Source organism: Vigna unguiculata, chromosome 1 (assembly GCF_037176805.1).
Source record: "Vigna unguiculata cultivar grain cowpea cultivar isolate G323 ecotype 2 chromosome 1, ASM3717680v1, whole genome shotgun sequence".
NCBI lineage: Eukaryota > Viridiplantae > Streptophyta > Magnoliopsida > Fabales > Fabaceae > Vigna > Vigna unguiculata.
Window position 1 is genome coordinate 41,821,789 of NC_140792.1, and position 12,019 is coordinate 41,833,807.

A 12,019-nucleotide genomic window follows, 5' to 3' on the forward strand; every position below is an offset into this window, starting at 1 on the left:
TTTTTATATTGAAATACAGTGAATGGACCACAAACCATAATATATCCAAATGATAATAAAAGAAGAATTTAAGATTACGATTTTCATCTATAACTATAATACATAAGAGTATAATTCAGAAAAAAGTCATAACTTATAATTTACATTTCCTTTAGTAACCTTTAATAACTGTAGCCTAATCATGAAAAGGCTACAGTTGTACTTTTTGAATATTTAGAAAATACATGTAACTTTTTGAATTGAAATGACAAACTAATTTTAATCTCATTATTTTGTATAATCAAGATTTTATTTCAAGTAATACTAAAAGCTACTAGTTGTACAAATTTAACCGAAAAAAAAGGAAATGGTATTACACATAATTTTCTAAACTGCAAACAGGGGTCTATGGAATGAGCAGTGAGAAGACATATAAGGGATGTGAAAGTTATAATTGCGAGTATTTATGGATAAAGTTCGTAACAGCTAAAAAATAGATATTATAATTGGATATAAGCAGGTAATGGTTACGGATATTTTTTTTATACATGTATAGCATATTAACAAGATGAGTATATAGATATCATAGTATCACTAACTGTAAATACTCGTACTTATAATATTCTACTTTAATCTAAAGAAAAGAACATGATTAAAATATTAATACATTGATTTTGAATAAATTATATTTTATTAATTGGTTTTAAAAAATCTTTATTTTCCTGTAAATGGTTCAACACTAGTTAAATAAGTTATTTATACTTTATTTAAAATTTATGAATAATATTTTATTTAAGTTTATAATTAAAATATATTGTTAAATATTTAATTTTTTTAAATACCCACAAATACGTGTGAATATTAAACAAAATATGTGAATACCTATATAACATATATCCACCTAAATATGAAAACAATACATGACGAATATATATATCCCACGATTAAATTACAAAATAACTAATACCCATACCTTATCTTCGGTCGTACCCTTATTTTTCATTTGAAACGTGAGATAAAAAATTTAGGAAGGAGAAAAGCTTAGGGCAAGATATATTAAACTATAGTAAGTCCACAATTATATATATATATATATATATATATATATATATATATATATATATATATATATATATATATATATATATATATATATATTTATTATATGTGATTTTGTTTACTATTTGAAAATAAGATATAATATTTATCGAACTAAAACAGTTTGATGAATTCGACTTTTTAAGAACTTACTAATACAATGTGATCATTTTTGTGTTTTTTTATTTTTCCTTGTTACCTTTTAACGTTGGCGTCTTTCATTGTAATTTTGAAGATTTCTAAAAATAGAAGAGGAGAAGAATCGGTGTACAAAAAATAAAAATAATAATATTCATATATATATATATATATATATATTTCATGTCTTTATTTTTCTTTTTTTGAAAAATATATCAGACATGTCTGGTAATAATAAAAAGCGATATATTAGGGATAATGTTTATCTGAGCTGAACTAACTTCTATGTAGACAAGTAACCTAGTCACTTCCTAGATAGAAGGTGGAAGTTGCAGACTAAGACCTAAAAGTTCTTGCCTTCAAACGTTTGACCAAATTGCCAAGTATTGGGAACAACCTTGTGAGCGATACAGTGCCTGCGATCACTAGTTCTGACCCTGAAAGACAATGTCTCTCCCACTAACATGACATCAGTCTGCCATTTTTGTCCCCAATTTCGCTTCATAGTTGTCCAATTCTTGGTTTTCTTGTCACCCCTCACCTCCACTTCTATAACGTCCCCAGCTCCTCCAACGTTGGACACTGATATGAGATTAAAATGAGGATTCCCAGTGATTGTGAATCGAATCCCTCCCTTCTTCTTGCACGGTATCCTGCGATAATTAACTGGGATTACGCCAGCCTTCTCCTCTGCAATTTTCAGAAATGCAGTTTTGGCCAAATCAAAGTGTTCCTTTGGTGGGCTGCACCATCCTCCATCAGGGCAAAGGTTCGTTGCCGTCACCGATATAGAGGATTTCCCTTTCTTACATGCCCCTCCAGTATCTGCGCATTTTACCTCGTAACATGCGCCACATGTCTGACCTTCCTTAAACATAGCTATACTCACTGCTGCAGTGTCTTCGCCATAGCCTTCCTTAACCACATCTTCGTACCCACAAGCTCCACCTGCATGCAGTGTAACCGGCGTAATCAGATTCAACATTTGAGAGATATAAAGTAGATTTGATGGCTTTGGAAAGAAGTCCCAAAATCTTAACACAATGAAAGTAAGAATTTCTGATTTAAGAAATTTGGATATAAGTAATGAAAGTAAGAGATTATACCGAATGATTTAGAGTCTCCATCGTAGAAAGTAGCTTTGGCTTTCTTCCATCCAGTGGGCGCAAAAGCTGGTCGCTGCTTTTTGAGTTCACCTTTCTTGTTATATTTGTTGGTGTCGTTTTCAGCAGCATGGGCATTAGGAAGTGAGAATGCAACAAGAAACAACAATGTTGTGGTTAGGAGGGCTCCCCAGGGGAAAGCCATGACAGCGCTTCAGATATGGTTCGGTTTTCTACTATAAGAGATGTTTATTTGATGTTTTTTTGATGTTTTTTTATATTTTTTTATATTTTACTTCTCACTTGTGTCTGAATAATGTATATATAGGGAAATGCTTTTAGCTTGTGTGGCTATTTTAATAGGTTGTCATTTTTGTGGAATATTGCATTACCGGCCATCCTTAAAAAATGGAAAGAAGAATCATAAATTTAAAACTTATTACTATTCTAACTGCGGTTCTTTCTTTCATCTGTTCTTAAAATAGTTCTTTTACTTTGTCAACTTTTACGATTTCAAAAACATACGTGATTAGGTTAGGATGACAATATAAAAAAATGTGTGGATGCAATTTTTATATAATTTAGGATGACAATTATATTATGGATGCACTTTTTATGGAATATCTTATTATTAGCAATGTGTTTTTGATTTTTTTTTCTTCTAAAAAATAAAATCTCATTCTCTATTCTATCATATGTTTTATTTTCGAATAAGGAAAGTTTATATTAAGTTTTAATTCGTTGAAAGAATATAGTATAATAGTTATTACTACACTACATTTTAAGTTTTTTCTGTCTTAATAACTGGCAAGTTACTTTATATGTATACAAAATAAGGTTGATTTTGGAATATAATTGCATAGAACATATAGAAGAAAAACATTTCCTCATCATTAACTTTTGAATAAGAAATATGATTATAAACTTTAAAATAAAACATATTAAAAATATTATTTATGCTGAATGTTTTCTTGTAGTGTTCGTTAGCACTGTTATCGGAAATTTAAACCATTTTAAATAAATAAATTTGATTTTTTCTAAAAGAGTAAATATTTGAATCGATTTTAGAAGTTAAACAAGTGATTAAGTTCTAGTTTAATTATGATTAAGATAAAATTATAATGCAATTTTTAATTATTATCAAGTTATTTCTCAATTACAAATTATTATTTAATAAAGTTAAGTGGCGTATATAATAATTATTAAATATCTAATAATTGTGAATCTATACATTTTCGTGTTCAAATTTGTTTTCTAATTTTACTTTTTAAATAATTTCTTTGACATTAAAATAATTATTTTTTAATTTTACTTTTTAAAGATTTTTTTTTTAAATGTAGCTATTTTTTATTTGACCGTTTTTTAAAATTTAATTATTTTTTATTATAAAGTTATGTATAAAATAAATAAAATTTATTCATAATTAAATTATTAAATTTATTTATATTTAATTTTATAATAAAACAAATAATAATTTTATTATTTTTATTATCATACAAATATAAGCACACATAAGCGTTTTTATTATTAATAAATAATAAAAATATTATTTTTTTACAAAATTTAAATAAAACTTCGTTAATCACTTATATTTTTATTATTTTTTATTGAGTGATACTACAGAGACTAATTATATAAAATATAATACAAGTATTATTTTTTTTACTCATATTTATCTTTGACTAGTTCTTTAATCGTGTTTGAACTCCTAATCATTGGTAACAAATACATAGTGTATTCTTAGAGCTCATAGTTACTATTAACTAATCTATTAAGTATTATATCAAATAATTTTTTATTCAATCAAGTATTATTTTTTAAGTCACTCATAATTCAATCACGTTGTTTCTTAAGTTACTCTGAGTTCAACATAAATAATGTTTTGGCTTCGAATTATTCTTTGTTATTCCATTTAAATATTTTTTCTTCCAGTCACTTTTGACTCAAACAAATATTCTTTTACAAATCACTTAAACTTGAGCAAATATGCTTTTAAACAACAATCATGACTAATATAAATGGATATTTTTTTGTCAAATAACTCTTGGCTAATGTGTAGGGTGAGGATTTTAGTAATCTATTATCACATTTTAGCTTGCTAGGTGAAGACATTAATATGTTAATGTGTGTATGATTTAAGTACTATTCATTCTAGTTTGTTGAAAAGAACAAAATAGCAATATTTTTGTTGAAACCTTAGTTGGATAATAAAATTTTTGCACTATTTTAGTTATATATGTGTGTTGTCTCACCTTTCTTTCTCTTAAAAAAACTTCATTAAAAAAGGTAGAAGAAAATAACTATCGGAGTAGTTTATGATTGTTGAACAACTTCAACTTTTTTACGAAAAACATGTTAGTGATGAATGAATATATAATAGTCATTTTCTAATTAAATGCATGTTTTATTTTTACTATTTAAAGAGGTCTACCATTTTTAATGTTATTTCTATTATTAATATTAATTATTTAAATACTTAAATACTTAAGTTATAATAATAATAATTAAATAAGGTAAAATGTGTCTTGGATTCTTGAAGCAAGAATCGGATAAACTTAACATCATCCTTACCTTTTATTTATTGTTTTATGAAATTGAGGTTTTAGTCCTCGATTTTTTTAAAATAAGTGAGGTTTATCCATGTTGTCACGTAACTGAATCACGTTACACGTGCTAGCCACCATGGTGAAACTGTTGATTGTGTGAGTGACAGTTTCATGCCTATTTTCAAAATTTTGAGTACCTAAAAAAAGAAAACTAAAGTATAATGAGCAATATTAATTTTCTGTAAATTCAATCAATTCCATTCATACATCTGAGTTTTATATTTAGTTCAATTAATTTAAAGTTTATGTATTAAGATCAAGAATATGTCAAAAACCATATTCCAAACCAAAAATAAAAATTTTATATTAATTAATTATATATATTTTGATGGGAGTGATGTGATATTTAATTTTCTTCTGTTTATTTGTTTTTGTCAGAAAAACTATAAATACAAATTTGGACATCTTTGGTTTTGGAAATGATGATGTTATGGATTACGCAACATAAGAAGTGGAGTTAGTAACCAGCTATGAGTTTGCCATGTTGGAGGAGTATTTTAGTTGGTAGTGGTGGTGGCAACTGGCAAGTGTCAAGTTTAAGGAAATTGTTTTCGTCCTAGAATTCCGATTTCTGTTGGGTTGGGTTGGGACTTACTAGGATTAAGGAATAATAACGACTTGTGGAATTGGTGGCCCGCATCTTAACTTGCAAATACTAATGCTTCCGTAGTTTCAACGTCGTCAATGCTGCAAGATTTTGTTGCCAACTCCCTTTAGGGTTCCTCTGTTTCGTTCTTCACACCAATGGCCAAGAAGAGAACCACACCTCACAAGAACGATGAGAAGAGGAAGACCCAATTGATAATTCACATGCCAAAACATTCTCAACAGCCAAGAAGTTCACCTCCCAAGCGTCGCACTGATTTCTCCGTGTTCACACGCACTCCCTCCTCCTTCTCTAACCCTGCTTCTGGTACCTTTTCTGCTTCTTATCAACAAGGGCTTTTGAATTTTCTTCTTTCACGTTTACTCTACTGCTTCCTGAATTTGGTTTCGGTATGGAATTTGATTGTTTTTCACTGTGTGGGCTTATTGTTGCTAATTGGTTTTGGTGATTATTATGTGGGAATCGTCGTTTCGTTTTTCTTTGAATTAATCGTCAACTGTTGACTGCAAAGCTAGTGCCATTCGTGCAATTCCCCGCATTTAGTTCATTTTCTGCTTTTCTGTTCGGTGCGTTTGAAAAGCATTGAATTGTTGATTTCGTATAGTAAGAAGGAATTGGTAATGGGATTATGAAATCCCTTCCTCCTTCTTTGGTCGGAAGCAGTTCGATTTGTTGTTTATTGTGTCACGTCTTCATAGATGACGATGTTTGCAAAAATTATAGGGTGGTAGCTTGTTAGCAATGTGGTTGAGCTATGAAATAAACGTGTCTACGTGCTTGTTGCTTTTCCAATTTTGCATTTGTTTGACAATGGAATGAAATCATTCTTTTGTTACCGTGCTAAATGGTTTATGTGTACTGAAAATTATTCATAACTTTTTGATTTCAATCTTCCAGTCATGTGTATTTGTGTTGGAGGAAAAGTGCAGAATATGGTGTTTTTGCATGGACCTTTACAGTCCGTATCAGAAGTCACATGCATACATTGAGATAATATGTGTTTGATAAGCTTTGTCAAAATTTTGAAGGAATTAATTTTGTTTCTTAGATCCATATGACTTTATTCAGGCTAGTTTTATACATTTAGTACTCTAAAACTTTGTTGTTGATGTTGCCAAGCATGGAGGTTTTGCCAGTAGTTTGTTCTCTTCCTTCTAACATCTTGCTGTGTAACATGTGATTCAAATTAAATTAACCATTCTGTTAGGATTTAAACCCAGTGTCTGTCTTTCATTGCCAAACTTTGGTTGAATTTTTTTAAAGTATACTGATCTTTGATCTGACCAATTTTCATGCAGGTTCGTCTTCTGGTGAAGTGAGGTTGAGCAATGTCACTGCAAGAAGTTTGCAGGGAAAGGGAATGACAACAAAACAAGTTTCTGAAAATACAATGGTTCGATGCAGCATTTATCAAGAGGGTAGACCAGTATGTTCATCTGAGTTTTTTGATGCTGGAGTTGTTGAAGTTGATTCAGCTGTTCGAGATGAAAGTCTTGACCTTGGTAGCAATAGGTTTGTTATTGTGCAAGCGTGCTAGTACAAATAAGTAGAGTTTAAGACCTTTCGGCTTTTATGTTTCTTAGTGGACTGAAACTTAAAAAAAGTTTCTTGTTTTTATACAGGGATTATTGCAATGAAAGAAATGATATTTCCAAGATGTCAGAATCTACACTTCTTGAATCATCTGTCAGTGATAGCAGTTCTCTCGCTGCAACTCCCGGAAACGTTGTATGGGCGAGGACAGAGTGTCAATTGTGGTGGCCTGCTGAGGTATTTACTTTTATATCTGTCTTCTGGTTCATGAGTCAATATGGCATATGATAGACAAAAGGAATCCACTGATACAAAGTCCGTCATCTCTTTTTGGTATTCTTGAAGAATCTCTTGATTTTACATGCACTGCTCACTTACCACCTAAGTTCTTCAGGAAAATTCACTGACATCAGGGTATTGTAACATGCCCTTGTCTTCTTTAAAATTGGAGAACTTACTTTCAAATTTTAAAATGACTTTCCATATAATAATTAGAATAGTTTATAATCAGTTTAAGCATCACGGTCTTTGCCTTTTTCCCTTTTTAATAATTGATGTACTATAATGTATTATCTTTATTATCTCGGCAAACTGTGATAGACTTCATTTTTATTTTTCTATTTACTCATTCCACCCTGTTCCTTTCTATTCCTTCGGAAAATGTTTGAGACAATGTTGACTCATGGGAGCTATAGAAGTTAAGATCAATGTTTTAGATCAATTCATGTTCACTTTAAATTATTGAATATTGAACAATTTTTTCCTATTCTTATCTACGGTGCTTGATTTGTCAAAACTTTTGTCAATCTATCTGCAAAAAATATGAGGAAAACCAAATATTTGAACGTTTTTGTAGTTTACAAGATCAAAAACTATTGGTGCAAATCTGTCATACTTTTGACGTTTTTGAATCCAACCTTCTAAACATAATAGTTAATAAAAGAGATCAGCTCATGACTTTGGCATGGAGTTTATTTCTGTGTCACTATTTGCTTTCAAATTTCATGACCAATTTATCTATATTAATTAAAAAAATAAACTTTTCAGATCATGGAAGAAACATCTGCGTTATCCAAACCTGGTAGTGATGGGCATGTTTTAGTGCATTTTTATGGAAATCTTCCCAGGTATTGTCTCATATATTTTCCTGATGGAAGTTTCTTGGGTTGTCTGACTTGTCTACTTATTGTACTGAATGTTTCTTTGTTGCTTATCAGTGCCTGGATTGATCCAATGACAGATATTTCAACTTTTGAAGAGGTGAGTTAACCCTTTTCATGCAATATGCTTTTGTACATATGACAAGTTGATGGTGCTTATAACTTTAGAAATCAAGCCACTATCTTGCATCTTGTTGATATTTAACATCTAAGTTAAAGCCATGCTAGAAGAGAGGCATATAGAATGCCTAATCCTCATCTTCTAAATGAGAAAGCAGAGGGTGAATAAATGCTTATTTCTCAATTTTCTAATATGTTTCCCTGCAGCATGTCGCACAATTTTTGTACTGAACTATTAAAATAATGATTTGGATTAAGCATATTGTCTCTGCTGTTGTCAATCCTTCTATTCTATATTTTATTTTCAATTTTATGAATTCCCTTTTCTTTTCTGTTGAGAGGTCGGTTGTTATGGAATTAGGATGTTATTTTACACAGTTTTCTGTTAAGCAGGACATAATTTTCAACAATTGTGAAGAAGGTAGCTCTATGATTGTTTGCTTAATCATTTCTGGACATGATTTTTATTGCAGTCGTTTGAAGCAAGGAGCAATAACCCTTCAGAAAATTTTCAACAGGCTTTAAAGCAAGTATGTTTAATGTAAAGCAAATCTTTTGTATGGTTTGCTCCAATAAATTTTACAATTTCAGCCAACATAGTCTGTATATTATCTATTTTATAACCTCTCCCCCATTCTCGGTAAGATTTATTTATTTATCATTTTTTATTTTTTGATACTAGGCATTGCAGAGGAAGGCACAACTTAGTTCTTGCCAAAAGTTGACGGCTGATAGTTCTCCTCAATCTGATATGCAAGAACGTCCATTTGGTACCGTCTTGATTTATACTCTAAATTGTTTTGTGTATAGTGAAGTGAGATGTCACAACAAGGACCACAATGGGGGATGCCACAAAATAGAAAATAAACTATTTTCAACCTCTATCATTACCCTCATTGTGACAAATGGTGATTCAACTAGACAATTTGCAATTTCACATTGGCTTATTGGCAATCATCATCCCGTTGCATTCCATTCCATATGGTTGATTTTGCATTATAGTTTGAAGATTTAGTGCACGTCTAACTAGCAAATATAGTATGACATGGGGAGCTTAGTTTCATTCTATCATATGAATTGTTACCTCAAATATAGAACGAAAAATTGGATTGACAAATATTTCTTTGCAATCACTTCTTTGCGAGACCCATCAAAAGTTATGCCTACCATAGGGCTTGACTTAATGTATAATTCATTAGATGATACTCTTTCAAGTGTCTTTTGAGATCACTTTCAATGAGAAAGTATTGTCAACTAGAAACACTTGTCAAGATATGGTTTGTTGTGTATGTGGGTTGGGTCTATTTATGCCCAGCTCCATCCACTGACATCCCATAGGTAATTATTGGTAGTGATCCTAACAATGATATCTTCTCCTTTTTCCACAGAAATGTTGTGAACAAGGTCGATATCGTTCAGTATTGATAAATGTATTTTTCTTACTTTTTACTATATGGACATAGGACCAGATATATTGTTGTGCTTTAGACACACAAGGGTTCCATCATATGACTCTATATCTTTTATCTCTACATGGTATGTATAACCTAATTCGAATCTGTGCCCTTCCAATGGATCCAGTTTTCATCGGTGTCAGTTTTTATTTTCGAATATTGTCTCTTTCCAGTTTCCAGCATCCCTTCTTTGGTGTGCATATTTTTCCATCTATTTTCTGTCACTTCCTTTACTGTTGCTCTATTGTTGTTAGCTTTTCAACCTCATCCCCACTATTTGAGTTACCTTGCGTAGTTGACCATTGCATCTTTGGAGTTCCTGATGCTGTTGTGTTTCTCTCTCCCTTTACCGTTCCCTAGACACATGATCACAAAGTCATTTAATTTATTTGCAAAAAGTGTTAAAAGTGTTTGAAGAAGTTCTAAGAGGCTAAACCAACTGAATGCCCTTTTGGCATGAAGTCTGACAAGTTGGGTTTGTAGTCAACTAAAAGGGAGTTGAAGTGGATCTGACAGTATTGAAATGCCACTTTCTCGCCAAAAAAAAAAGTTTCAGGCCTTTAGTCAACTAAAAGTCAATCCACACTTTCTCCACCTAACAACTACATATGGTCCATCTTCAAATTGTTGTGCAAAATTCAACCAATGGAGTAAAATGATGTTTACCCAAACTCAAAGAATATTTCGGTCCTCAACAGAATCGTTGCCTTTTGCATCAATTAGCACAACAAAGGTGATGAGTCCATTGAAAATATCTTATTTTTTAATAACAGATAGTGACTTCATTTTGGGTAGTGATATAAGATTAGGGGTGTAAAATGAGCAAAACCCAGCTCACAGGGGTTTGTTCACTACTAGTTGAGCTAAAAAAATGTTAGTTCAATCAAACTCACTTTTTGGTGATCAAAAGATTTTGTAACTTGATTCGATCTATTACGGGTCGGTGAATTAGTAATTGACTTACCTACGAATGTTTTACTTTTGTAATTTATTTTATATATTTATTGTAGTATAATGAAAATGTGGATTGACTCGATTTTTTTTTTTTAATTGTGAAATCAAAGTATTTACCTAATATTCCAAATATTATTATTAAGACAGTAGTTAAAAATTAAAATATCAACATATATAACTTGACAAACAAATTTGATAAAAAAAATAACTTGGCAAACACTTAATTTAAGATCAGACACGTTTCTATTTAGCAAACAAAAGGTTCTGGGGCACTTATCTTCATAGAGTCCCATGTGCATTGTTTTTATCCATGCATCATTTAATGTTCTTGTATGTCTAGTGTGTTTGTCAGATTCGACAGCTATCTACCGGTTGGCAATGGTTTATTCGTTTTGGTTGTTCTTTTTCCTTTTTAATATGGAGTTATGGTTTGAACAGATAACTGCCCTTCTAGAACCACAAGCAAAACAATTGATGATTTTCAAGAGAGACGAAGAGGGAAAAGGGAACGTAAACCCAAAGTTCACTTTGATGTAAGTTTGTAATATAGAACCTGTGGCATGATCACTATTGGAACTTGTTTTTGACGGGCTTAATGTATAAATTCTTTTCCAGGAGGTTACATATCCAGTGAAATCAGAAAGAAAGCTTCGTCGGTTAAAGATAATGCGGTACCTCGGCCTTGCAGCTCCAATTGGTTCTCCCTTTTGAATTTTGACCGCGAGTAATGCATATTTCAAATGTTTGCAGCCTAATTTCCTTTCTTTAACTATAAATTATCATCAAATCTGCATATTCAAAAATCTGTTTTTACTTGTCATTAGCTCTGTAAATTTTGTAGGACTATGTAGTCTCATATTACATTATTATCTGTAAAAACCATATCAGAATTTAATGGAATATCAGATTAGTTCTCCAATAAAATCTCCATTTTCCATTTGTTTAGTTTGGGTTTATCTTAATGGTCATATTTCGTACAATTTACGAAAATATTTTGGTCGCCTATTCACTTTTTTTGTCAAAATAAGGCAAAAGAACCCAACAAAATGAAAGGGAAGGATAAACTCATAATTACAGTTGTTAAGTATAGTTTGTTGATCTATTATGAGGCAATATTTGTCAATCGTTAATGATTATTTTATCAATATACGTTAATTATTAAACCACCAATTTGAAATATTTGGTCAAAAATGAAAAGATATTATATAGTATAATTGAAATATTCTGATTTGGAAGCATCCGTTTTGTGAGGTTCATTATTGTACCA

General features: G+C 30.8%; 2 protein-coding genes across 2 annotated transcripts; one reads left to right on the forward strand and one right to left on the reverse strand.

Annotated features, from left to right (window-relative positions):
* Positions 1-1,345: 1,345 nt before the first annotated feature.
* LOC114182085 (expansin-A4-like) lies at positions 1,346-2,615 on the reverse strand. The gene is made up of 2 exons (XM_028068843.2): positions 2,322-2,615; positions 1,346-2,163 (listed from the first exon to the last, which is right to left on the reverse strand). The coding sequence occupies exons 1-2, from the start codon at positions 2,521-2,523 to the stop codon at positions 1,559-1,561; spliced, it is 807 nt and encodes a 268-aa protein (XP_027924644.1). The 5' UTR covers positions 2,524-2,615; the 3' UTR covers positions 1,346-1,558.
* Positions 2,616-5,371: 2,756 nt separating this feature from the next.
* LOC114166315 (uncharacterized) lies at positions 5,372-11,689 on the forward strand. Its single transcript, XM_028051066.2, has 9 exons — positions 5,372-5,837; positions 6,830-7,043; positions 7,154-7,301; positions 8,112-8,191; positions 8,282-8,324; positions 8,818-8,874; positions 9,027-9,114; positions 11,191-11,285; positions 11,368-11,689. Exons 1-9 carry the CDS (start codon positions 5,669-5,671, stop codon positions 11,461-11,463), a joined length of 990 nt encoding a protein of 329 aa, XP_027906867.1. The 5' UTR covers positions 5,372-5,668; the 3' UTR covers positions 11,464-11,689.
* The last annotated feature ends 330 nt before the right edge of the window (positions 11,690-12,019 follow it).